The sequence below is a fragment of the Mastigoproctus giganteus genome, chromosome 3, assembly GCF_048544385.1.
Source record: "Mastigoproctus giganteus isolate SK-2022 chromosome 3, ASM4854438v1, whole genome shotgun sequence".
Classification (NCBI taxonomy): Eukaryota; Metazoa; Arthropoda; class Arachnida; order Uropygi; family Thelyphonidae; genus Mastigoproctus; species Mastigoproctus giganteus.
Genome location: NC_143577.1, coordinates 1,048,694 through 1,075,412, shown reverse-complemented (window position 1 = coordinate 1,075,412; position 26,719 = coordinate 1,048,694). Strand labels below are relative to the sequence as shown.

The 26,719-nt window shown below is 39.8% G+C and overlaps 1 protein-coding gene across 3 annotated transcripts in view; it reads left to right on the top strand.

The window, feature by feature from the left end:
- LOC150087601 (ras GTPase-activating protein nGAP-like) overlaps positions 1–26,719 on the top strand; it is a 604,257-nt gene that overhangs the window by 364,762 nt on the left and 212,776 nt on the right. For all 3 annotated transcript variants that reach the window (XM_090369159.1, XM_090369157.1, XM_090369158.1), the window contains exon 15: positions 20,779–20,927. In XM_090369159.1, the coding sequence (XP_090225285.1) occupies positions 20,779–20,927 (149 nt within the window). The remainder of the gene's footprint in view (positions 1–20,778; positions 20,928–26,719) is intronic.

Here is a 26,719-nt window from a genome sequence, read left to right as displayed (position 1 = left end):
ATTTAATTTAGATAATAAAAAGAAATAGTGGAGTCCGTTAAAAGATTCCATGTTTCGTTTCCTAGCTTAAACTAACCTTGTGTATTAAGGAGACTTCTGTAGATAGAACCCTTGAATTTATCAGAAACCATATCACCACTTCTGCCCAAAGAAACCATATTACATCTTCTGCCTTCTGAAGGAAGCCATCTCCATTCACATTCAAGTAATCCTTCAGTTTTACTACCTACAATTAATTTTAGCATTATTCTCTAAGTTTGCCTTTTTTTAATTTATTAATTAATTAATTTTTTTTTTTTTTGAGTTTACATATATCCTAAAATGAAAAGTGTTGTTCTTTCTATTAAAAACTTCAGCCCATCAGTAAACATGAATGGTTTGTTTGTTATTTGGTTTTTAGGAGCATTAGCAACTAAGGCCATATTGCTCCAGGGATAGGCGGTGGTCATTCCCCGACCTTTCTGCATCCTCCATATTTAGTGGTCATGGCTCGAACCCCGGTCTAATTAAGAAGTGTGTGCTATGCACTGCTGCTCCTGCCCACTTGGCTATGGAGGCGCCACATGAATGGTGCTAAAGCATAAACTTTAATGATTCTCTATTTGAGTACATGGAACAGAAGGAGACATCACCCTTGGAGACAAGGTGATACCTCAAAATTTACATGGTACCATTTGAAAGAAGGCAGACCAAAGGAAAATGCTAATTCTGACAGCATCCTTACTCTTTCTCAGATGATATATATATATTTTTTTTTTCCACTAGGGGGATGATTGTGTCCGACTGTTTGTATGAAGTGAGGGGCTCACATCTGGTGAGTATGGGCTTGGCACACCCAGGGTCCTGAGCTGGATATCATCATTCTTCTCTTTCCTTGGTGATTCCCTTCTTACTCTTGTTTGCTCTCTCTCTCTCTCTCTCTCTCTCTCTCTCTCTCTCTCTCTCTCTCTCTCTCTCTCTCAGGGTTACTTAGAAATTTTTTTTTTTTTTGGCTGGTGCAGCAAAAGCTTCAGGCTTCCTTGCACCATATGGCTAATAATAATAATAATAATAATAATAATAATAATAATAATAATAATAATAAGTGCTCCGTAAACTTTTCTTGATTTGTGTGTTTTTTTTAATTAAAGTATTAAGTTCCTATTAGTGCCACCACATAAAGATAGGCCCTTGGATTGCCAGGTGCAAGTACTTTATTATTTGACCAGACAACAGATAAGTATTGAATGAATTTCTGCATGTTCATTCGGCTACTCTATACAAGCGCTTTCAGCCATTATCTTGTAGTTCAACTTATACATGTGTCCAACAGACACTTGACCTTGACCAGGTATTAGAGTTTCGCATAACCGCTCTGCTCTCCCCTCCCCACATAGACCCATGTTACCTTTGGATTTCACTGCTGGCCAACTAAGGCGAACGGCTGGTCACAGTGCCAATTGCTTGCAAAACCACAACTGGTGGTGATATTAAATTGTCTAGTAACACTACAGTAACTGAATTCAATATGACAAATACTACCTTCTGTCAAAATTATAGCGTCTGACCCCATTGTCCAATATATTGAGTGTAAGCAATTAATATGCAATGACTGTACCAAATCTGACCTGAAAAAATTAAATAAAAGTCGTCGGAAATCATTCTGTTGTGATAGATGTCAACTCAGAAATTCTCAGAAAGGCCCTATAACTGTTGCAAAGTAAAACAGCATGGAAACTGAGACACTTTCCTCCTCTTCCACTAACAAAGTTGAAATGCCCTACTCTAGTTCATTTGAGACAAATATCATGCCAATAACTAGAAATACTGACTCTGATTCGTACGTGGATGAAGCCTCTAATCCATCTTTGTTGTCTTTGGGGTCACATCAACTTTCAGATGCATCAACTCAAACACATAGATCTGTGCTGTCAGAAGATCTCAGTGCTGACTCCCTCCCTACCGAAACTCTGAATCCAACTTTTTGTATTCTGCAATCAACTGAATTCCAGGAACTACTCTTTAATACTATGCAGAAAATCCTCATTCAAACTCAGTTAATCAGCATACCTCATACCGCGCATTATAGCCTTAGTAGCTAATGCGCCAATAAAAACAAAACAAATACCTCATACTGCAAAATCTGATATTCCCCTGGATTCTAATACACTCAATGAAGGAAACTGCGGGCTATCCATGGAGATTCGTGGTATAAAAACAATATTAACTAATCAATAGGCTGAGATTTCCAACATTAACACCCAAATTAAAAATCTCAAGTCAATTATGTCTTGCCGCTTAAGGGAAGCTAGGAAGAATTCTGAACCTACTCTTGAAACTAATGGGCTCAAGTGAATAGGAATTCTTCATTACCTGACGATGCCCTTAGTATTGAGACCAGATCTTCATCTTCCACCAGCCTCAATACTCCTACTGCTGCAAATATTAACTTGCCAAAGCCTGCTAACATTCATGATTCAAGTCATTCAACAGAGCAATTTATTGCCAAACAGACTCTGTCAGATGATTCTTCTGATGTAAATCGAACCACTCCTACCACCTGCTCTCCTCTGCGGAACGTTCTGTCTGTACCTCTATTTTACAAGCTCAAGGTCACCAAGTGAAATCCTCTTCAATATCAGTTAAGGCAACATATGCAGAAATAACTGCTGCCACATCTAATGAGGTCTGCAAACCTGTCTGGAGGGCTGCCGCCATAGTAAGTAAACCTGTTTCTGATTGACAGTCTCAAATATCATATCAAAGATTAAAACAACAAACCTTCAGAAAATGTTTAAAGCTTCTATATCTCAAGATACTTCTCCAAGCTTCCAGCCAAAATTCATAAAACAGAGAATGTAACTAATGCAGATAAATCTCAGTTACTCAAACAAAAGTACACTATCACAATTATTCCCACAAAAGACCGAATTTTTGTTTCTAGGCTTGGACCCGCCACTAAATCTGAAGATCTTATCAACTTAATTAAAGAAGAATATGGTTTCGGTGTGGATATCCGTTCTCTGAAGACACGGTGTCCCACCTACTCATCTTTTATAATAACATGCCTTCCATCACAAACAGAAAAAGTGCTGAATCTAAGATCCCTCTTATCAGGGGTTCTAGTAAAACGCTTCATGGACAGACTATCAAGGGAGTCCAAAATCTCTTCTCCACAGGCATAGCAATCAGAGGCCCTCTATCTACACATACTATGCTCTCCTCTCGTCATAGAATCCACAGATCCCAACTGTTCAGTGTTTACCTTCAGAATTGCAGGAGTATAATTAGCAAATAACTAGAAAGTTCAAGTTATTGAACTTGAACTCAAAAATCCAAGCCTCACATATTTACGACATTTACCTGCTCACTGAAACCTGGCTCTCCATAGATATTGATGATCGGGAGATTATAGATGGGCAATATACAATCCATAGACAGGACAGAGGATCTCGTGGAGGCGGAGTAGCTATTATACATTCTAACCATATACTCTGTGAAATTGCATCAAATTTCACAAATATTGAATCACTATACTGCCTTCTTCATCTTGGCAAGTTAAAAGTTTTAATTGTATTGCTTTATTTTCCACCTTGCTTAACTAATATTGACCTTCAGTACTTAGAAAGCGTGCTGCAATCTATCTTCCCATTAATTCAATCTGCCGACATAGGTTTTGGGTGATTTTAACTGTCAACTGGCCAATTTAGGATCTTCTTCTCCATCACTGAAAACTAGGGCTCTCTTTAATATGCTTCACAGCTATGGTCTTGAACAAATCTGCAATTTTCCAACCAGAGAAAATGCTTACCTTGACCTAATATTCTCTTCTACTCATATAGATGTTCACAATGACAACCCTATATTTCACTCGGATCATTCGCCAATTACTTTTGACATCACAGTGACTTCTCATAAGTTCAAATGCAGCTCCCGTTCTCCCTGATTCAATTTCAGAATGGCTGACTGGCCTCTGCTCAACCTAGCTCTCAGCAACGTAGACAAGCAGCTCTCTGACGCTATGGATGACATCGATGTGCTCACCAGCAACCTGATCAACTGTGTCCACTCAGTTATATCTGACATTGTTCCTCAATCCCATCTGACCGCATGTTCTACCTACGTGCACGTTCTACCTAATACATAAAATTAAATCCAAAGAATTCTATAGAAACAAGTATAAGCAATCAGGCGACAGTCAATACTATGAAATATTCAGCCAACTCCGCAAAGAAGTGAAAACTCTCATATTAAACTCTTACAATATGTATACAGAGCCAGTTCAGGATAGTCTGCTTACTCACAGAGATATCAAACCATTCTGGAATTACACGAAGCATAAGAATATAACCAGTAGAAAGTTACAACTCCATAACACAGATGGAATTCTCTTATCAGACGAATTCAGTATTGCTCAAGAGTTTGCCAAACATTTTTCCAGAATTCAAACAAATGATACACTGAGACCTGCCTCATTTCCTGACTTCACACCTCTTAAAGATGATATTCTCATTAACCTCTTTATCACTGATGAAGATTTAAATTTGGCATTAAAAAGCATGAGAAATGACTATACTAGAGGCCCAGATGACATTCGAGGCTTATTTTGGAAAATGACTGTCACTACCTTAAAACCCCTCATACTGCAGATCTTCAACCTGTCTCTCTCAGGCTGGGGAAGTATCCTAAGCACTTTAAGCAGGTCAATATAGTTCCTATTTTCAAAAAAGGTGATAAAAATGATGTAACTGATTACCTTGCAAAACTTTGCAAAACAGCCTGGCTAAACTCTTCGACACAGCAGTACACAAACATCTCTTCTAATTCTTCAGGCCTTTCATTGATCAGAATCAACATGGTTTCTGCAGTGGCAAGTCAGTAGTCAAAAATTTACTTCCTTTCTGGCAATACATCTCTGAAGCTCTTGATAACCACCTTCAAGTTGATGCAGTCTACAAAGACATATCTAAGGCAATTGATAAAGTCCCGCAAGAACAACTTCTGGAAAAACTTAAGCTATATGGTATCTGTGACCCTTTGCTCTCATGGCTACACAGCTATATTACGCATCGTTCCTTGAGCGTTATCATCAATCAAGTGAACTCAGACTGTTTTATACCATTAAATGGAGTACCACAAGGCTCCCCCTTAGGTCCTCTTCTCTTCATTGTTTTCGTAAATGATCTTCCTTCTTTCATCTGCACCTCCAATGTTCAAGTTGCTCTCTATGCAGATGATTTTAAGATCTACTCAGCAGTGAAGGAGATTACCGATTCTCAACAGCTTCAATGTGCTCTCAATAAATTCTTTCTGTGGCTATCTCTTTCTGTGGCTGTGCACTAATAACATTAGTCCACAATGAACAGTGTCCATTGATTACCACTCTCTGTCTTCTCCCCCTCAACCACCCCTTTATCCATAGCAGCAATTTGCCTCCAATGCCACACTGCTCCAAATTGTGCAGCAGTCTTCCATGTGCAACAGTATCAAAAGACTTTCTAAGATCCAAGTATATAATATCAAAGATCTCTGAATGGCTTGTCTGCTAACCCCTCGAAGTGCAAAGTAATCTCTTTTTCATCCGGCAGATCTCCACAACTAAAAAATACGGAGTACAGTATTAACTCTGTGATCATCAAAAGATGTGACCAAGTTAACGACTTGGGGGTTCTCTTCTCCAGCAGTGCTAAATTTGATGTTCATGTCCTTAAAATCACCAGCAAAACATTCAAAACACTGGAATTCATCAAACGGAACACATACAAGTTCAAAAACTACAGATATGCAGTTATACTTTATAAAACTATTGTCCTGCCAATCCTTGAATTCCGTTCACCCATCTGAAATCCTCACACAAAGACTTTAACTAACAAAATTGAAGCAGTCCAAAAAAATTTTGTCCATTACCTTACGTACCGCAATCCCCTACTCTTATCACTCAGTGTATTATGAATCGCTGTGTAATTACTTTCATCTGAGGCCTCTGTGCACCAGAAGAGTTACTGCTGACATCACCCTTCTAGTTAAAGTAATCACTGGAACTTATGAAGCATCTGATATCCTTAGCAAAATCAACTTCAATGCTCCTTGTAAATAAGTCAGGAACCTTACACCGTTTCACTTTGACTCTGCCACCACGGACTTTATGAACTTCAGTCCACTGAACAGAATCATCAAATGACTCTCTCATTGACTTCTTTGACAACTCCCAATCAATGATGAACTCCATCCACAAGTTTACCTCTTCTCTTAAACTGCAAAGTGACTAGCTCTCATCTAATTATTGTAGTTTATTAGTATTATGTGTTTTATTATTTTTCTATTCTCTGATTAATTATTACTTGTTTTACCGGTAACTTAACTTAATGCAATCCTCTTTTGTACATATGATTTTAATGTTTGAATCTATATCAATGTTTATCTTCCTGTTGGATTTCTTATTATTGTTATTGGCATTAGCATTAGTAGAGGCATTTGATGCAAGAAAGCAAGCTTATGCAGCATCAGCCAAAAATAAAAATAAAAATAAATAAATAAATAAATAAATAAATCAATAAGAAATAACCACTTCCACTTCATCCCTCTGTTTGTTCGAAATACCTGTCCAGCCGAGCCTTAAACTTATTTGGCTATCAACTTCCTCGACAAGGGACGGAAGTCTGTTCCACCAACCAACCACCCACTGGCTAAAGGCAAATTTCCTCACGTGGATCCTACATCTGTCTTTCCTCAATTTGAATTTATACCCTCTCAGGTGTTTATTCTGAGCAAGAGGAAGAATCCCATCAGCATTGCGCATGCTCAAACCATTCAAGGCTTTATACACCTCTATCAGATCACCTCACTGGTGCCTAGTCTCCAGACACTGTAATTTGCAAAACTTAAGCCTTTCTTCATAAGAGCACCCCTTTGTTCCATTCACCAATCTTGTTGCCCTTCTCTGTACTCGTTCCAGTATCTCTACATCCTTCTTGAAATGAGGCCTCCAGACCTGTATACAGTATTCTAGGTGTGGCCTGACCATTGCCTTATACAAGGGAATAATCACCTCCTTATCCCTGCTAGAAAAATTCCTATATATCATCGACAATACACCATGAGCTACTCTTGCAGCCCGTCTGCACGGCTCAGAAAACTTCATATCTGCCCGTGCAACCACCCCCAGGTCCCTTTCGTTCTCTACCAATGTCAGTGTAGTACCACAGAGTTGATACGTTGCTCTGGGGTTGCTGTTTCCCATATGTAGTACTTTACATTTGTCAATGTTAAACTTCATTTGCCACCTCTCAGCCCATCTGCTCAAACTTTCCAGATCCTGTTGCAGTAGCATAGTGTCAGTAGTGTCCTTGACAACCCTGCCAACCTTCGTATCGTCTGCAAACTTAGACATTAAGCTTGATATACCATCATCAATATCATTTATAAATACAGAATACAATAATGGACCCAATACTGAACCCTGAGACACTGCACTAATAACATTAGTCCACAATGAACAGTGTCCATTGATTACCACTCTCTGTCTTCTCCCCCTCAACCACCCCTTTATCCATAGCAGCAATTTGCCTCCAATGCCACACTGCTCCAAATTGTGCAGCAGTCTTCCATGTGCAACAGTATCAAAAGACTTTCTAAGATCCAAGTATATAATATCAAAGTTATTCCCTGCATCTAGTTGTTTTGTGACTGCATCATAGTATCCAATCAAATTGGTCAGGCAAGAATTCCCCTTAACAAAACCATGCTGTGTCTGAGCTATAACTGAAGTCTTGTCTAGATGATCCTGCAGTGCTTCTTTAACCAGTGCCTCCATTAATTTTCCGGGAACAGAAGTTAAACTAACAGGTCTATAATTACTTGTGTCGCCCTTTGATCCTCCTTTGTGAATTGGGGTCACATTTGCACATCTCCAGTCCATGGGTACTTCCCCTGAGTCCAAGAAAGCTCTCATAATTATGGCTGTGGGTTTGCTTACTTCCTTTGCTGCCTCCTTTAATATAACTGGATAGATCCCATCCACCCCAGGTGCTTTTTTTGTATTTATCTTCAACAATTTCTCCTCCACTTTACTCTCAGTTATTACAAGATTCTCTTGCTTACTGCCAGAGTTGAATCCACCTCTGGCATTCCCCTCACTGAATAACTCCTCATGTGTGAATGTCAATGCAAAATATTTATTTAGTTTGTTGGAACAAACTTTAGTTTGGTGAAATGAAATTTTTTCATTTCATTTTGTTGTGCAGGTGGGCAGTTTGAATAAATTCAAGGAAGAACAGGGATTTACTCAAAGAGGTAACTACCATTAGGGGTAAAGGGAAGGGTTATTGCTTTCGTAAAGGCGACTACGATGGACTGAGACAGTATTAAAATTCTATACAGTGGGATCAACTGATGATGTTACCAACAGCAAATTCAAAATGGGAAGCATTCAAAGAACTTATCTTGGAAGCTACTAGGCTTTACATACTAACTAAGAAATATTTTTCAAGGTTTAGGCCTAAATGGATGTCAGATGAACTAATGAGGCATATGGCAGAGAAGAAAAATGCATGGATACATACAAATTAACATATGAACAGAAGCCTATGATAGATACAAGTTGATCTGTAACCAAGTTACAAAGGAGGTTAAGCAGACGAAGGCAGATTACGAGAAATCCTTGGCAAGGGATGCAAAGAAAAACAGCAAAGAGTTCTTTACTTATGTAAACTCTAGAAGGAAGGGGATGAATCAGATTGGTCCACTTGATATTGATGGGTCAACTGTTGATGATCCTGCTCATTTAGCTAAAAAACTAAATGAATATTCCGCATCGACATTCACACATGAGCAGTTATTCAGCGAGGGGAATTCCAGAGGTGTCTGGAGACTAGGCACCAGCGAGGTGATCTGATAGAGGTGTACAAAGCCTTGAATGGTTTGAGCATGCTCAATGCTGATGGGATTCTTCCTCTAGCTCAGAAAAATCACCTGAGAGGGCATAAATTAAAATTGAGGAAAGACAGATGTAGGGTAGACGTGAGGAAATTTGCCTTTAGCCAGCGGGTGGTTGGTTGTGGAACAGACTTCCGTCCCTTGTCGTGGAAGCTGATAGCCTAAATAAGTTTAAGGCTCAGCTGGACAGGTATTTCGAACGAACAGAGGGGTGAAGTGGAAGTGGTTATTTTTTATTTTTTTATTTCACTTTATTTTTTTTTTTTGGCTGATGCTGCATAAGCTTGCTTTCTTGCATCAAATGCCTCTACTAATGCTAATGCTAATGCTAATTACTCGAGGGGTGGACAAGTGATGTGGGAATTTTCATTTTTTTTGGCTGATGCTTTTTAAGCTTTCTTCCTTGAATCACATGCCACTAATAACAATAATAATAATAAACTTCGAGAACAACACAGCACCACACCTCCAGCCCATAAGGAAGATAGATAAGTGGTATACCCCGCTGAACCTAAGCGAGGAGCCCCTCCCACCAATCGCACAAGAAATGAAGCTAGAAAGATGAGCAAAGAAGACACTCCATGGCAGACACAGCAATGACCTCCATCAGGATGACATCGATAACACTGCTTCCAAAGAATGGCTCACAAGCGGGACACTCTTCCACGAGACCTAAAGATTCATGCTGGCCATCCAAGACCGGAAAATCAACACCAGAATCTATAGAAAACACATCGAAAAAGAGCCCTGTAACATATGTCAAAGACGCCACCTGGCCTCAGAAACGATCCAACTCATCATAGGGGGATGCAAGGTGATCACCCAGACTGAGTATGCTCATAGACACAACTGCATACCCAGGATAATTCATCGGAAGTTAGCAATTAAATACCAGTTGACCAAAGAAAGCGTACTGTACTGTACTACAATTATGAACGTGATATGAATTGTCAGATGAACTAATGAGACATATGGCAGAGAAGAAAAATTCATGGGATACTTACAAATTAACACATGACACAGAAGCCTATGATAGATACAAATTGATCTGTAACCAAGTTACAAAAGAGGTTAAGCAGGCGAAGGCAGATTACAAGAAATCTTTGGCAAGGGATGCAAAGAAAAACAGCAAAGAGTTCTTTACTTATGTAAACTCTAGAAGGAAGGGGATGAATCAGATTGGTCCACTTGATATCGATGGGTCAACTGATGATGATCCTGCTCAGGTAGCTAACAAACTAAATGAATATTTCGCATAAACATTCACACATGAGGAGTTATTCAGTGAGGGGAATGCCAGAGGTGTATTCAACTCTGGCAGTAAGCTAGAGAATCTTGTAATAACTGAGAGTAAAGTGGAGGAGAAATTATTGAAGATAAACACAAGAAAGGCACCTGGGGTGGATGGAATCTATCCAGTTATATAAAAGGAGGCAGCAAAGGAAGTAAGCAAACCCTTAGCCATAATTATGAGAGCTTCCTTGGACTCAGGGGAGGTACCCACAGACTGGAGATGTGCAAATGTGACCCCAATTCACAAAGCAGGATCAAAGGCTGACACAAGTAATTATAGACCTGTGAGTTTAACTTCTGTTCCAGGAAAATTAATGGAGACACTGGTTAATGAAGCACTGCAGGATCATCTAGCCAAGACTTCAGTTATAGCTCGGACACAGCATGGTTTTGTTAAGGGGAAGTCTTGCCTGACCAGTTTGATTGGATACTATGATGCAGTCACAAAAGAACTGGATGCAGGGTGGTTGAGGGGGAGAAGACAGAGAGTGGTAATCAATGGACACTGCTCATCATGAACTAATGTTATTAGTGGAGTCTCTCAGAGTTCAGTGTTGGGTCCATTACTGTTTCCTGTATTTATAAATGATATTAATGATGGAATATCAAGCTTAATGTCCAAGTTTGGAGGCAATATGAAGGTTGGCAGGGTTGTCAAGGACACTACTGACACTATGCTGCTGCAACAGGATCTTGAAAGGTTGAGCAGATGGGCTGAGAGGTGGCAAATGAAATTTAACATTGACAAATGTAAAGTACTACATATGGGAAACAGCAACCGCAGAGCAACGTATCAACTCTGTGGTACTACACTGACAGTGGTAGAGAATGAAAGGGACCTGGGGGTGGTTGTGCAGGCAGATATGAAGTTCTCTGAGCAGTGCAGACGGGCTGCAAGGATAGCTCATGGTGTATTGTCAAAGATATATAGGAATTTTTCTAGCAGGGATAAGGAGGTGATTATTCCCTTGTATAAGGCAATGGTCAGGCCACACCTAGAGTACTGTATACAGGCCTGGAGGCCTCATTTCAAGAAGGATTTAGAGCTGCTGGAACGAGTACAGAGAAGGGCAACAAGATTAGTGAATGGAACAAAGGGGTGCTCTTACGAAGACAGGCTTAAGTTTTGCAAATTACAGTGTCTGGAGACTAGGCACCAGCGAGGTGATCTGATAGAGGTGTATAAAGCCTTGAATGGTTTGAGCATGCTCAATGCTGATGGGATTCTTCCTGTTGCTCAGAATAATCACCTGAGAGGGCATAAATTCAAATTGAGAAAAGATAGATGAAGGATAAACGTGCGGAAATTTGCCTTTAGCCAGCTGGTGGTTGGTTGATGGAAAAGACTTCCATCCCTTGTCATGGAAGTTGATAGCCTAAATAAGTTTAAGGCTCAGCTGGGCAGGTATTTTGAACGAACAGAGGGGTGAAGTGGAAGTGGTGTTTTTTTTTTTTTTTGCTGATGCTGCATAAGCATGCTTTCTTGCATCAAATGCCTCTACTAATGCTAATGCTCTACTAATTATAATGCTAATACTGTTGATCTGGTTATCAGCAGTGATCATTCGTGTATTAAGAATTTGCAGATAAAGGAACTACTAGGTAGCAGTGATCACAGAGTACTGATGTGGGATTTACTTAAAGATTTAATTACCATCAGGAGTAAAAGAAAGGGTTATTGCTTCCGTAAAGGTGAGTACAGTGGGATCAACTGACGCTGTTACTAACAGTAAACAGTAAATTCTAAGTGGGAAGCATTCAAGGAATTAATCATGGATGCTACTAGAAGTTTCATACCTATTAAGAAATATTGTTCAAGGTTTAGGTCTAAATAGTTATCAAATGAACTAATGAGACTCGTAACAGAGAATAAAAATGCATGGAATGCATATAAATTATGATGCGGCTCAGAACCTATATGGCAGATATAAGCTAGTCTGTAATCAGGTCACAAAGGAGGTTAGGCAGGCGAAGGCAGATTACGAGAAATCCTTGGCAAAATATGCTAAGAAAAACAGCCAGGATTTCTTTACTTATATAAACTCTAAAATGAAGGGGATGAATCTGATTGGTCCACTTGACATCGATGTTTCGACTGTTGATGATCCTGCTGAGATAGCAAACAAACTGAATGAGTATTTTGCATCTACATTCACACATGAGGAATTATTAAGGTTTGAAAGTGGCAGAAGGTTATCAAATTGTAGCAGGATACTTAATGATTTTGTAATAACTGAGAGCAAAGTGGAGAAGAAATTGTTGAAGTTAAACATAAGAAAAGCACCTGGGGTGGATGGGATCTATCCAGTTATATTAAAGGAGGCAACTAAGCAAATCCTTAGCCATAATTATCCTTAGCCATTCTTGGACTCAGGGGAGGTTCCCACAGACTGGAGATGTGCAAATGTATCCCCAATTCACAAAGGAGGATCGAAGGATGATACGAGTAATTACAGACCAGTTAGTTTAACTTCTGTTCCGGGTAAAATAATGGAGTCACTGGGTAAAGATGCATTGCAGGATCATCTAGACCAGACTGCAGCAATAATTCAGACACAGCATGGGTTTGTTAAGGGAAAGTCTTGTCTGACAAATTTGAAAGGATATTATGATGTAGTTACAAAGGAACTGGATGCCAAAAATAATTTTGATATCATATATTTGGATTTCAAGAAAGCTTTTGACACTGTTGCACATGGAAGACTATTATACATATTGGAGCAGAATGGTATTAAGGGTAAGTTGCTACAATGGATAAAAAGATGGTTAAGTGGGAGAAGACAGAGGGTGGTAATCAATGGGTGCTGCTCTTCGTGGATTAATGTTATTAGTGGGGTCCCATAGGGTTCGGTGTTGGGTCCACTGTTGTTTTGTATATTTATCAATGATATTGATGAAGGTATATCAGGCTTAGTGTCGAAGTTTGCAGATGATACAAAGGTTGGCAGGGTTGTTAATGACAGCAATGGCAGTGTGCTACTGCAACAGGATCTAGATAATTTGGGCAGATGGGCTAAGAAGTGGCATCTGAAGTTTAACCTTGACAAATGCAAAGTACTACATATAGGTAGAAGTAACTCCAGAGAAACGTACCAACTGTGTGGTACTACACTTAAGGTGGTAGAAAATGAAAAAGACCCAGGAGTAACTATGCAGTTAGCATTATAATGTAAAGGGAAAATCTTATAATGTAAAGAGAGGAGTACCTCAGGGCACTCATGCTGGGCCGATCATGTTCAACATCTATATAAATGACATATTCGAAGTAATTAAGAACTCCTTTATAAAAATTTATGCAGATGATATAATTAGCATTAGCATTAGTAGAGGCATTTGATGCAAGAAAGCAAGCTTATGCAGCATCAGCCAAAAAAAAAAAAAAAAAAACCCCCTTCCACTTCACCCCTCGGTTCGTTCAAAATACCTGTCCAGCTGAGCCTTAAACTTATTTAGGCTATCAACCTCCACCACAAGGGATGGCAGTCTGTTCCACCAACCAACCACCCGCTGGCTAAAGGCAAATTTCCGCACGTCTATCCTACATCTGTCTTTTCTCAATTTGAATTTATGCCCTCTCAGGTGATTTTTCTGAGCTAGAGGAAGAATCCCATCAGCATTGAGCATGCTTAAACCATTCAAGGCTTTATACACCTCTATCAGATCACCTCGCTGGTGCCTAGTCTCCAGACACTGTAATTTGCAAAACTTAAGCCTTTCTTCGTAAGAGCACCCCTTTGTTCCATTCACTAATCTTGTTGCCTTTCTCTGTACTCATTCCAGCAGCTCTACATCCTTCTTGAAATGAGGCCTCCAGACCTGTATACAGTACTCTAGGTGTGGCCTGACCATTGCCTTATACAATGGAATAATCACCTCCTTATCCCTGCTGGAAAAATTCCTGTATATCATTGACAATACTCCATGAGCTACTCTTGCAGCCCGTCTGCACTGCTCAGAGAACTTCATATCTGCCTGCACAATCACCCCCAAGTCCCTTTCATTCTCTACCACTGTCAGTGTAGTACCACAGAGTTGATACGTTGCTCTGGGGTTGCTTTTTCCCATGTGTAGTACTTTACATTTGTCAATGTTAAACTTCATTTGCCACCTCTCAGCCCATCTGCTCAACCTATCCAGATCCTGTTGCAGCAGCATAGTGTCAGTAGTGTCCTTGACAACCCTGCCAACCTTTGTATCATCTGCAAACTTGGATATTAAGCTTGATATACCATCATCAATATCATTTATAAATACAGAAAACAATAATGGACCCAGCCCTGAGGGACTCCACTAATAACATTAGTCCACGATGAGCAGTGTCCATTGATTACCACTCTCTGTCTTCTCCCCCTCAACCACCCCTTTATCCATAGCAGCAATTTGCCTCCAATGTCACACTGCTCCAATTTGTGTAGCAGTCTTCCATGTGCAACAGTATCAAAAGCCTTTCTAAGATCCAAGTATATAATATCAAAGTTATTCCCTGCATCCAGTTCTTTTGTGACTGCATCATAGTATCCAATCAAGTTGGTCAGGCATGACTTCCCTTTAACAAAACCATGCTGTGTCTGAGCTATAACTGAAGTCTTGTCTAAATGATCCTGCAGTGCTTCTTTAACCAGTGCCTCCATTAATTTTCCTGGAACAGAAGTTAAGCTCACAGGTCTATAATTACTTGTCAGCCTTTGATCCTCCTTTGTGAATTGGGGTCACATTTGCACATTTCCAGTCTATGGGTACCTCCCCTGAGTCCAAGGAAGCTCTCATAATTATGGCTAAGGGTTTGCTTACTTCCTTTGCTGCCTCCTTTAATATAACTGGATATATCCCATCCACCCCGGGTGCTTTTCTTGTGTTTATCTTCAACAGTTTCTCCTCCACTTTACTCCCAGTTATTTCAAGATTCTGTAGCTTACTGCTAGAGTTGAATACACCTCTGGCATTCCCCTTGCTGAATAACTCCTCATGTGTGAATGTCGATGCAAAATATTCATTTAGTTTGTTAGCTACCTGAGCAGGATCATCAACAGTTGACCCATCAATATCAAGGGGACCAATCTGATTCATCCCCTTCCTTCTAGAGTTTACATAAGTAAAGAACTCTTTGCTGTTTTTCTTTGCATCCCTTGCCAAGGATTTCTCGTAATCTGCCTTCGCCTGCCTAACCTCCTTTGTAACTTGGTTGCATATCAACTTGTATCTATCATAGGCTTCTGTGTCATGTGTTAATTTGTAAGTATCCCATGCATTTTTCTTCTCTGCCATATGCCTCATTAGTTCATCTGACATCCATTTTGGCCTAAACCTTGAACAATATTTCTTAGTTGGTATGTAAAGCCTAGTAGCTTCCAAGATAAGTTCTTTGAATGCTTCCCATTTTGAATTTGCTGTTGGTAACATCATCAGTTGGTCCCACTGTATAGAATTTAAATACTGTCTCAGTCCATCGTAGTCGCCTTTACGGAAGCAATAACCCTTCCCTTTACCCCTAATGGTAGTTACCTCTTTGAGTAAATCCCACTTCAGCACACTGTGATCACTGCCACCTAGTGGTTCATTTATCTGCAGATTCTTAATGCATGAAGAATCACTGCTGATAATCAAATCAAGAGTATTACTCCCTCTAGTTGCTTCCCGAACATGCTGATGTAGAAAACAATCATCCAATAAATCCACAAAAGCCCTGCTAGTGTGTGAGTAACCAGCCCCCAAATTCCAGTCAATATCTGGGAAATTAAAATCTCCCATTATAAGACTCTCTGATTTACTGGCCCACTCTATTTCACTGTACAGTTCCTTATTATACTCATCAGAGTCATTAGGCCTATAGCACACTCCTACTCTCAATTTTGATCTCCCAATGCTTATGTCACACCAAACTGACTCAACACTGCACTGTCCAGCGATGTCGACTGGCTTCACTTCCTTGGTTTTTATGTGTTTCTTAACTAATAGCATAACCCCTCCCACCTTCCTATCCTGTCTATCCTTTCTGTAGACGTTGTACTCCCCAAATTGCATTTCTGCATCCCTTATATCTGTGTGACACCACGTCTCTGATATCCCAACAATATCTGCCTTTGATGTTTTGAGCAATACCTCAAATTCATCAAATTTATTTACTAAACTCCTAGCATTGGTGTACATGCAAGTATACCTGCACCTGTTTCTATTCTTAGCTACCCTAACACAACCCATGTGTTTACTTGTACCGCAATGGCTCCCAGCAGTCTCTGAAATACCATGCATCTTGTTTTTCAGGCTTCTGCTCATTCTAATAGAAGCAGTGCAAGAATCTCTTTTACCTCTGCCAGTGGCTACTGTCAATCTATTGGTCTTTGTCTCCCCCCAAGCTAGCAGTTTTCCAACCCACCTAACACTGCCTCGATAGCATCAGCAAATATTCTTGCACCCTTTCTATTTAAGTGTATCCCATCCCTGTAGAAGCAATCTCTCCGGTTAACAAGTACATTCCAGGCGGAAAAAAATTCTACCCCTTGAGCCTTGCACAATCTTTCCAGGGCCGAATTGATCGACAAGGCTCTCATCATATACTCCCTCCTATCGTGTCTGGGCAGAATTGCAGACACTTTCAAATTCAACCCTAATTCTCGGCTTTTGTTCAACAGTGACCTGTACTTGTTAAGTAATTCTGCTGGTCTCCTACTCTTAATATCGTTAGTGCCAACGTGTACAACTATATCACCTTTTGTGCCCTTAAAAGATGATATTCGCTCTACAACGTCATCAACATTTGCCCCTGGCAGACATACCCTGGTCCTGTTCCACCTATCTTTTTTACAAAGCATGTGCCCCGTTTCCCTGACAATAGAGTCACCAACAACTACTAGTTCCTTCGGGACCAACGCATTCTGCCTTGGGGGTTGTCTCTGTGTCACGCGATGCCCAAGTGCAAGCTCTGGCGTTGATGTGGGGTCCCATAGGGTTCGGTGTTGGGTCCACTGTTGTTTTGTATATTTATCAATGATATTGATGAAGGTATATCAGGCTTAGTGTCGAAGTTTGCAGATGATACAAAGGTTGGCAGGGTTGTTAATGACAGCAATGGCAGTGTGCTACTGCAACAGGATCTAGATAATTTGGGCAGATGGGCTAAGAAGTGGCATCTGAAGTTTAACCTTGACAAATGCAAAGTACTACATATGGGTAGAAGTAACCCCAGAGAAACGTACCAACTGTGTGGTACTACACTTAAGGTGGTAGAAAATGAAAAAGACCCGGGAGTAACTTTGCAGTTAGATATGAAGTTTTCTGAGCAATGCGGACAAGCTGCCAGGGCAGGTCATGGGATTTTGTCAATGATATATAGGAATTTTGCTAGCAGGGAAAAGGAGGTGATTGTCCCTCTGTATAAGGCAATGGTCAGGCCACGCCTTGAGAACTGCGTACAGGTCTGGAGGCCTCATTTTAAGAAGGATGTAGATTTGATTGAGTGTGTACAGAGAAGGACAACAAGATTGGTGAGAGGAATGAAGGGCTCCTCTTACAAAAAGAGGCTTAAGTTCCGCAAATTGCAGTGGCTGGAGACTAGGCACCTGCGCAGTGATCTGATTGAGGTGTATAAGGCCTTGAATAGGTTGAGCATGCTGAATTCTGATGGGATCCTTCCACTTGTTCAGATTACGGACATAAGGGGGCATAAATTCAAATTAAGAAAGGACAGATGTTTAATAGATGTGCAGAAATTTGCCTTTAGCCAGTGGGTGGTTAATTGCTGGAACAAACTTCCATCTGTCGTTGTGGAAGTTGATAGGTTGAATAAATTTAAGGAGGAACTGGACAGGCATTTGGAGGGAATGGTGTGATTTTTTTTTTTTTTTTTTTTTTTGGCTGATACTGCATAAGCTCATACACTTGCTTTTTTGCATCACGTGCCACTACTGCTAGCAGTAGTAGCACTGATGATACACAATTCCCTGGAAAAGAAAATTGACAATTAAATTTATTAAAGCAAAGAAAACTACAAATCAACATTAAATTACATCAAGGATACTCGAATGTCATTGGGTTATATGCACTATTGGAAGACGAGGAAGAAATTAGTGATAGTAGTAGGCTTGTAATACAAGAAAGCAAGCTTATACAGCATTAGTCAACACAAATAAATCCCATTTCACAAAACTATCAACTTTCATAATCACAAATGGAAGTTTGTTCCAGCAATCACTACCTGCTGGCTAAAGGCAAATTTCCACACATCTGTTCTACAACTATCTTTCCTCATTTTGAATTTATGTCCCCTCAGGTTCGTAATCTGAGCAAGAGGAAGAATCCCTTCAGCATTAGCATTAGTTGAGGCATATGATGCAAGAAAGCAAACTTATAAAGCATCAGCCAAAAAAAACACTTCCCATTTCACCCATCCAGTTGCTCCAAATGATTGTCTAGTTCAGCCTTAAATTTATTTAAACTATCAACTTCCACAACAACACATGGAATTCTGTTCCAGCAATCAACTACCCACTGGCTAAAGGCAAACTTGCGCATATCTATTAGTAACAATAATATTAATCGTGGCATTGTTATTGTTATTTGGTTTTTTTTTATGAGCATTAGCAACTAAGGCTATATTGCTCCGGGGATATGCGGTCGTCATTTCCTGACCTTTCCGCATCCTCCGTATTTGGTGGTCATGGGCTTGAACCCCAGTCTAATCAAGAAGCATGTGCTATGCACTACTGCACCTGCTCATCTGGAGGTGCCAATCGTGGCATGTGATGCAAGAAAGCAAGCATATGAACTTATGTAGCCAAAAAAACAATTCACACAACCATTCCCTCTAAATGTTTGTCTAGTTCCTCCTTAAATTTATATTTATTTAACCTGTCAACTTCCACAACGACAAATGGAAGTTTGTTCCAGCAGTTAACCACCCGCTGGCTAAAGGCAAATTTCTGCACTTCTGTTCTACAGCTGTCTTTCCTCAATTTGAATTTATACCCCCTTAGGGATTGCTCACTGAGGGTGATGGTAGATGGTTCTCTGTCTTCTAACTTCTCCACTAATGCTGGTGTCCCGAAGATTCAGTTCTTTCCCCCACTCTTTTCCTCTTGTATATTAATGACCTTCTTCCATTGACTGGAAATCCTATCCATAGTTTTGCTGATGATAGCACATTGCATTCCACTTTCCATTTTGAGAAACCTTGCCCTGCTCAATCAGCTTCAACTTCTCAATTATCTGCTACCAATTCCTTAAATGCCAATCTCCAGGTAATTCTCCAGTGGGGCAAAGAAAACTTAGGTTGATTTCAATCCTAAAACTCCGTCTTGTTTTATATCTCGCAAAAAGGATTCTTCTGCTCCTATGCTTATCTTTGGTTTCACTCCAATTTCTAGGTAAAATGATATATCTCTTTTGGGGATTACCCTGACATCTAATCTCTCTTGGTACAAGCACATTACAAATATTGCTGCCTCTGCATCTAAAAGACTTGGTTTTCTCTTTCACTATCGGCGTTACTCTTCTTCCAAACAGCTGTTCACTCTGTACAAATCGCAAATCCCCCCTACCATGGAATATTGTTCCTACATCTTGGGCAGTGCCCCCAAAACCGCTTCTTGCTTAGACCAGAGTTCGAGCTCATGACCACCAAATACGGAGCATGCGGAAAGGTCAGGGAATGACCACTGCATATCCCCAGAACAATATGGCCTTAGTTGCTAATACTCCTAAAAAAACCAAATAACAACAAGAGCCCCCGAAACCTCTCTCAGGCTTCTAGATTCCATTCAGAAGAGGGCAGTTAGGTTAATTAATGACCCCCTCTCTAACAGAGTCTCTCCACTCGCTGTGTCATAGACATACTGTTTCTGCTGCATGCCTCTTCTACAGATACTTCCAAGGGCACTGTTCTTCTGAATTGGCTTCTGTAATTCCCGCTCTCTCTTTCAAAACAGTCCGAACACGTGCCGCCACTAGCCAACATATATTTACTGTCCAACTTCAAACTCACAGAACCAATTTTTCATCTTCCTTGTTTATTCAACTGCCATTTTCTGAAACAACCTTTCTTCATACGTATTTCCTGAAAATTACAGTCTACAGAAATTCAAGTATAATGTCAACAAATATCTTCTTTTGTCTTCTCAACCTCCGACCCAAGCACGATACTAAGTACTATAGGTTCTACTCTAGTACCTCTCGTGTTTGGGGTTCTCATAAAAAAAAAAAAAAAAAAACCATAAATGTGAGAAAAATTATTTGAGAATGGATGTACAGAAATTTGTATTCAGCCAGAAAGTAATTGATTGTTGGAATAAACTTCCATTGGGTATTATGGAAGTGTGTGTGGTTTAAATAAATTATAATAAACGATTGGATAATTTATTAGCAAAAAAAGTGTGTAATTGTTCTTTTATATCTTATGCTGTATAAACTTTGTTTCCTTACATTATTTTGCCAATAATAATAAAATTAAAAATGATAAGTAATTTATGGTAACTTGAACTGACTTTTATTAAAATAACCAGTATTCAGATTTATCACTTTTAATATAATACTTGTGGTAGGAATGTTTTTTTTTTTTTATATATATATATATCTTTTCAGGGAGCTTCAAGAAGTTTTCCATGATTGCCGAATCCGTTTAGCGGCTTGCAACAAAGATACCCTCGGGGATAATTTAATCAGTGCTTCTATCTTTTTAAGATTTTTATGTCCAGCAATTCTCTCACCAAGCCTCTTCAATATTACTCAAGGTAATTTTTTTAGCCTGTTATCCTCCTTTGTAATTTCCACTGTATATTTCCCATTATTCTCTATGCCATTCAGAGGTAAAAGAATATGTAGTAGTAAGTAAAATAAATTATTGAAATAATGTCACATGGAAATGAAAGAAAGAATAACAGGTTCACTTCTTTGGAAAAGAAGTATTATTAAAAAAAAAAACAAAACAGTTTACTAACTGCAACAATACTGTCATAATTATCCATAATTATGACAGTATTGTTGGAATCAGGGAAGCAAACACACACACACACACACACTGGTGATTTGCAAATGGCTCTCTTATTTACAAAGGGTGATCAAAGGGAAGATTGAGTAATTATAGTCCTGTAAGATTTACTTTTGTGCCAGTGAAAATAATGGAAGTAATACAAGTATATATCTTGATAGAAATATAGTTATTCCAAAGATGTCTCCAGAAAACTCAAAGACAGACTCAATTCTCAATTTTTTTTCATCCTTAATCCAGACATCAAATGTCCTTTAGAATGAAAAGACTGAAGATAGACATTAATGTCACCTTAAATAGACATCCTGTCCAGAGAGTGTGATGTCACATGATATAGAACAACAAACTCACCTTTGTCCCTCACCTCACAGATTCAAAAAAAGAAAATCCTGGGAGCATTGCAGTGTGTTATACAGGAGCTAATTGCGATATGGAGTTCATCCTCATAATTTGCTATGTGTGGTGAGATGTGTATCCCAAGTCACCATATATGTTTTGCTTTTATAAATCTATGCCTCACCATCAATCAGAGGGGATTCCTGTCTGTGGAATGCTGTATTCTGAAGTGACTGAACCATATTCTTCATGCAAAACTCAACTAGATCCCCTGGAAAAGGCATAATCAAACTTAACATGTCCATCCTGTCAAGACTGCCAATTTCAATGAGAGGTGGAATTTTTGTTCCACCTCTCATTGAAATTGACCTCCTACACCCAACCAGCAGCAGACCCCACTGTGGTAGCAAAACCACAAAGCACCACATAGGAATGGGATAAAGAAGCTTGATTTGTTGTCCCCTTCTAATATTGTTGAAATGTACCTCATCCTCAATATAGACTTTCACCAATTTTGTAAAAAAAAGGGCTACCAGTCTAAGATAGTTTGCCAAGTGTATACTCTCCTGCCCAGCACCTATCAGACTGTTGGGCATAAGGATGGTGTTGCCTATTAAGTAAATATGCACGTTTTTCTTTTACTTGTAATTTTTTTTTTTTTTTTTTTTTTTTTTTATGTGAACCCCAAACACGAGAGGTATTAGAACCTATAGTACTTAGTACCATGCTTGTGTTGGAGGTTGAGAAGATGAAAGAAGATATTTGTTGACAATGGACTTGAACTTCTGTAGATTGTAATTTTCAGGAAATACGTATGAAGGAAGGTAGTTCCAGAAAATGGCAGTTGAATGAATAAACGAGGAAAATGAAAAGTTGGTTCTGTGTGGGTTTGAAGTTGGACAGTAAATGGATGTTGGCTGGTGGCGGCACGTGTTCGGACTGTTTCGAAAGAGAGAGTGGGAATTATAGAAGCCAATTCAGAAGAACAGTGCCCATGGAAGTATCTGTAGAAGAGGCATGCAGCAGAAACAGAACGTCTATGAGAAAGCGAGTGGAGAGACTCTGTTAGAGATGAATCATTAATTAACATAACTGCCCTCTTCTGAATGGAATCAAGAAGTCTGAGAGAGGTTTTGGGGGCACCACTCCAGATGTGGGAACAATATTCCATGGCAGGGCAGATTTGCGATTTATACAGAGTGAGCAGCTGTTTGGAAGAAAAGTAACACCGAGAGCGAAAGAGAAAACCAAGTTTTTTAGATGCAGAGGAAGCAATATTTGTAATGTGTTGTGCCAAGAGAGATTAGAAGTCAGGGTAATCTTCAAAAGAGATATATCATTTTGCCTAGAAATCGGAGTGTCACTAAAGATAAGCATAGGAGCAGAAGAATCCTTTTTTGTGAAAAATAAGACAAGACTGAGTTTTAGAAGGGTTGAAATCAACTAAGTTGTCTTTGTCCCACTGGAGAATTACCCGAAGATCGGCATTTAAGGAATTGGTAGCAGATTTTCGAGAAGTCGAAGCTGATTAAGCAGGACAAGGTTTCTCAAAATGGAAAGTGGAAGGCAATGTGCTATCATCGGCAAAACTATGGATAGCATTTCCAGTCGATGGAAGAAGGTCATTAATATACAAGAGGAAAAGAGGTTGGGGGAAAGAACTGAACCTTGAGGGACACCTGCATTAGTGGAAAAGTTAGAAGACTGACAGCCATCTACCATCACCCTCAGTGAGCGATCAGAGAGAAAACTGGATAACCAATTACTAAAAACAGTTGGCAAACCATAAGATGGAAGCTTGTTTAGAAGACCTTTATGCCAAACACAATCAAAAGCCTTCGAGATGTCAAGAGCAACTACTTATGTTTCACCAAACCTTTTCATGAATTAGTCCATAAATTGGTAACATAAGCCAGAATATCACCAGTGGATTGACACTGACGGAATACATACTGGCGATCGTTGATCAGACATAAGGTTTCTAGGTAGTTTAAGAGTTGGCGGTTAATTGATTTCTCCATTACTTTAGAAAGAGTAGAAGTAATTGCAATAGGACGATAATTGGATGGGAGGGATTTGTCACCCTTTTTAGGAACTGGGTGGATATGAGCAAATTTCCAAGCAGAAGGAAAAACACACCTTTGGAATAAGAAAGTGAAAAAAGGCGACAAGGAACAGGAGTAAGTTGAGGAGCACAGGTTTTGAGAACAAGTGGAGAAATACTAAAAACAGTTGGCAAACCATAAGATGGAAGCTTGTTTAGAAGACCTTTATGCCAAACACAATCAAAAGCCTTCGAGATGTCAAGAGCAACTACTTGTGTTTCACCAAACCTTTTCATGAATTAGTCCATAAATGGATAACATAAGCCAGAATATCACCAGTGGATTGACAGGAGACAAAGACCAATAGATTGACAGTAGCCACTGGCAGAGGTAAAAGAGATTCTTGCACTGCTTCTATTAGAATGAGCAGAAGCCTGAAAAACAAGATGCATGGTATTTCAGAGACTGCTGGGAGCCATTGCGGTACAAATAAACACATGGGTTGTGTTAGGGTAGCTAAGAATAGAAACAGGTGCAGGTATACTTGCGTGTACACCAATGCTAGGAGTTTAGTAAATAAATTTGATGAATTTGAGGTATTGCTCAAAACATCAAAGGCAGATATTGTTGGGATATCAGAGACGTGGTGTCACACAGATATAAGGGATGCAGAACTGCAATTTGGGGAGTACAACGTCTGCAGAAAGGATAGACAGGATAGGAAGGGGGGAGGGGTTATGCTATTAGTTAAGAAACACATAAAAACCAAGGAAGCGAAGCCAGTCGACATCGCTGGACAGTGCAGTGTTGAGTCAGTTTGGTGTGACATAAGCATTGGGAGATCAAAATTGAGAGTAGGAGTGTGCTATAGGCCTAATGACTCTGATGAGTATAATAAGGAACTGTACAGGGAAATAGAGTGGGCCAGTAAATCAGAGAGTCTTATAATGGGAGATTTTAATTTCCCAGATATTGACTGGAATTTGGCAGCTGGTTACTCACACACTAGAAGGGCTTTTGTGGATTTATTGGATGATTGTTTTCTACATCAGCATGTTCGGGAGGCAACTAGAGGGAGTAATACTCTTGATTTGATTATCAGCAGTGATTCTTCATGCATTAAGAATCTGCAGATAAATGAACCACTAGGTGGCAGTGATCACAGTGTGCTGAAGTGGGATTTACATAAAGAGGTAACTACCATTAGGGGTAAAGGGAAGGGTTATTGCTTCCGAAAAGGCGACTACGATGGACTGAGACAGTATTTAAATTCTATACAGTGGGACCAACTGATGATGTTACCAACAGCAAATTCAAAATGGGAAGCATTCAAAGAACTTATCTTGGAAGCTACTAGGCTTTACATACCAACTAACAAATATTGTTCAAGGTTTAGGCCAAAATGGATGTCAGATGAACTAATGAGGCATATGGCAGAGAAGAAAAATGCATGGGATACATACAAATTAACACATGACACAGAAGCCTATGATAGATACAAGTTGATATGCAACCAAGTTACAAAGGAGGTTAGGCAGGCGAAGGCAGATTACGAGAAATCCTTGGCAAGAGATGCAAAGAAAAACAGCAAAGAGTTCTTTACTTATGTAAACTCTAGAAGGAAGGGGGTGAATCAGATTGGTCCACTTGATATTGATGGGTCAAGTGTTGCTGATCCTGCTCAGGTAGCTAACAAACTAAATGAATATTTTGCATCGACATTCACACATGAGGAGTTATTCAGCGAGGGGAATGCCAGAGGTGTATTCAACTCTAGCAGTCAGCTACAGAATCTTGAAATAACTGGGAGTAAAGTGGAGGAGAAACTGTTGAAGATAAACACAAGAAAGGCACCCGGGGTGGATGGGATCTATCCCATTTATATTAAAGGAGGCAGCAAAGGAAGTAAGCAAACCCTTAGCCATAATTATGAGAGCTTCCTTGGACTCAGGGGAGGTACCCATAGACTGGAAATGTGCAAATGTGACCCCAATTCACAAAGGAGGATCAAAGGCTGACACAAGTAATTATAGACCTGTGAGCTTAACTTCTGTTCCAGGAAAATTAATGGAGGCACTGGTTAAAGAAGCACTGCAGGATCATTTAGACAAGACTTCAGTTATAGCTCAGACACAGCATGGTTTTGTTAAGGGGAAGTCTTGCCTGACCAACTTGATTGGATACTATGATGCAGTCACAAAAGAACTGGATGCAGGGAATAACTTTGATATTATATACTTGGATCTTAGAAAGGCTTTTGATACTGTTGCACATGGAAGACTGCTACACAAATTGGAGCAGTGTGACATTGGAGGCAAATTGCTGCTATGGATAAAGGGGTGGTTGAGGGGGAGAAGACAGAGAGTGGTAATCAATGGACACTGCTCATCGTGGACTGATGTTATTAGTGGAGTCCCTCAGGGCTCAGTGTTGGGTCCATTATTGTTTTCTGTATTTATAAATGATATTGATGATGGTATATCGGGCTTAATGTCCAAGTTTGCAGACGATACAAAGGTTGGCAGGGTTGTCAAGGACACTACTGACACTATGCTGCTGTAACAGGATCTGGAAAGGTTGAGCAGATGGGCCGAGAGGTGGCAAATGAAGTTTAACATTGACAAATGTAAAGTACTACATATGGGAAACAGCAACCCCAGAGCAACGTATCAACTCTGTGGTACTACACTGACAGTGGTAGAGAATGAAAGGGACTTGGGGGTGGTTGTGCAGGCAGATATGAAGTTCTCTGAGCAGTGCAGACGGGCTGCAAGAGTAGCTCATGGAGTATTGTCAATGATATACAGGAATTTTTCCAGCAGGGATAAGGAGGTGATTATTCCATTGTATAAGGCGATGGTCAGGCCACACCTAGAGTACTGTATACAGGTCTGGAGGCCTCATTTCAAGAAGGATGTAGAGCTGCTGGAACGAGTACAGAGAAGGGCAACAAGATTAGTGAATGGAACAAAGGGGTGCTCTTACGAAGACAGGCTTAAGTTTTGCAAATTACAGTGTCTGGAGACTAGGCACCAGCGAGGTGATCTGATAGAGGTGTATAAAGCCTTGAATGGTTTAAGCATGCTCAATGCTGATGGGATTCTTCCTCTAGCTCAGAAAAATCACCTGAGAGGGCATAAATTCAAATTGAGGA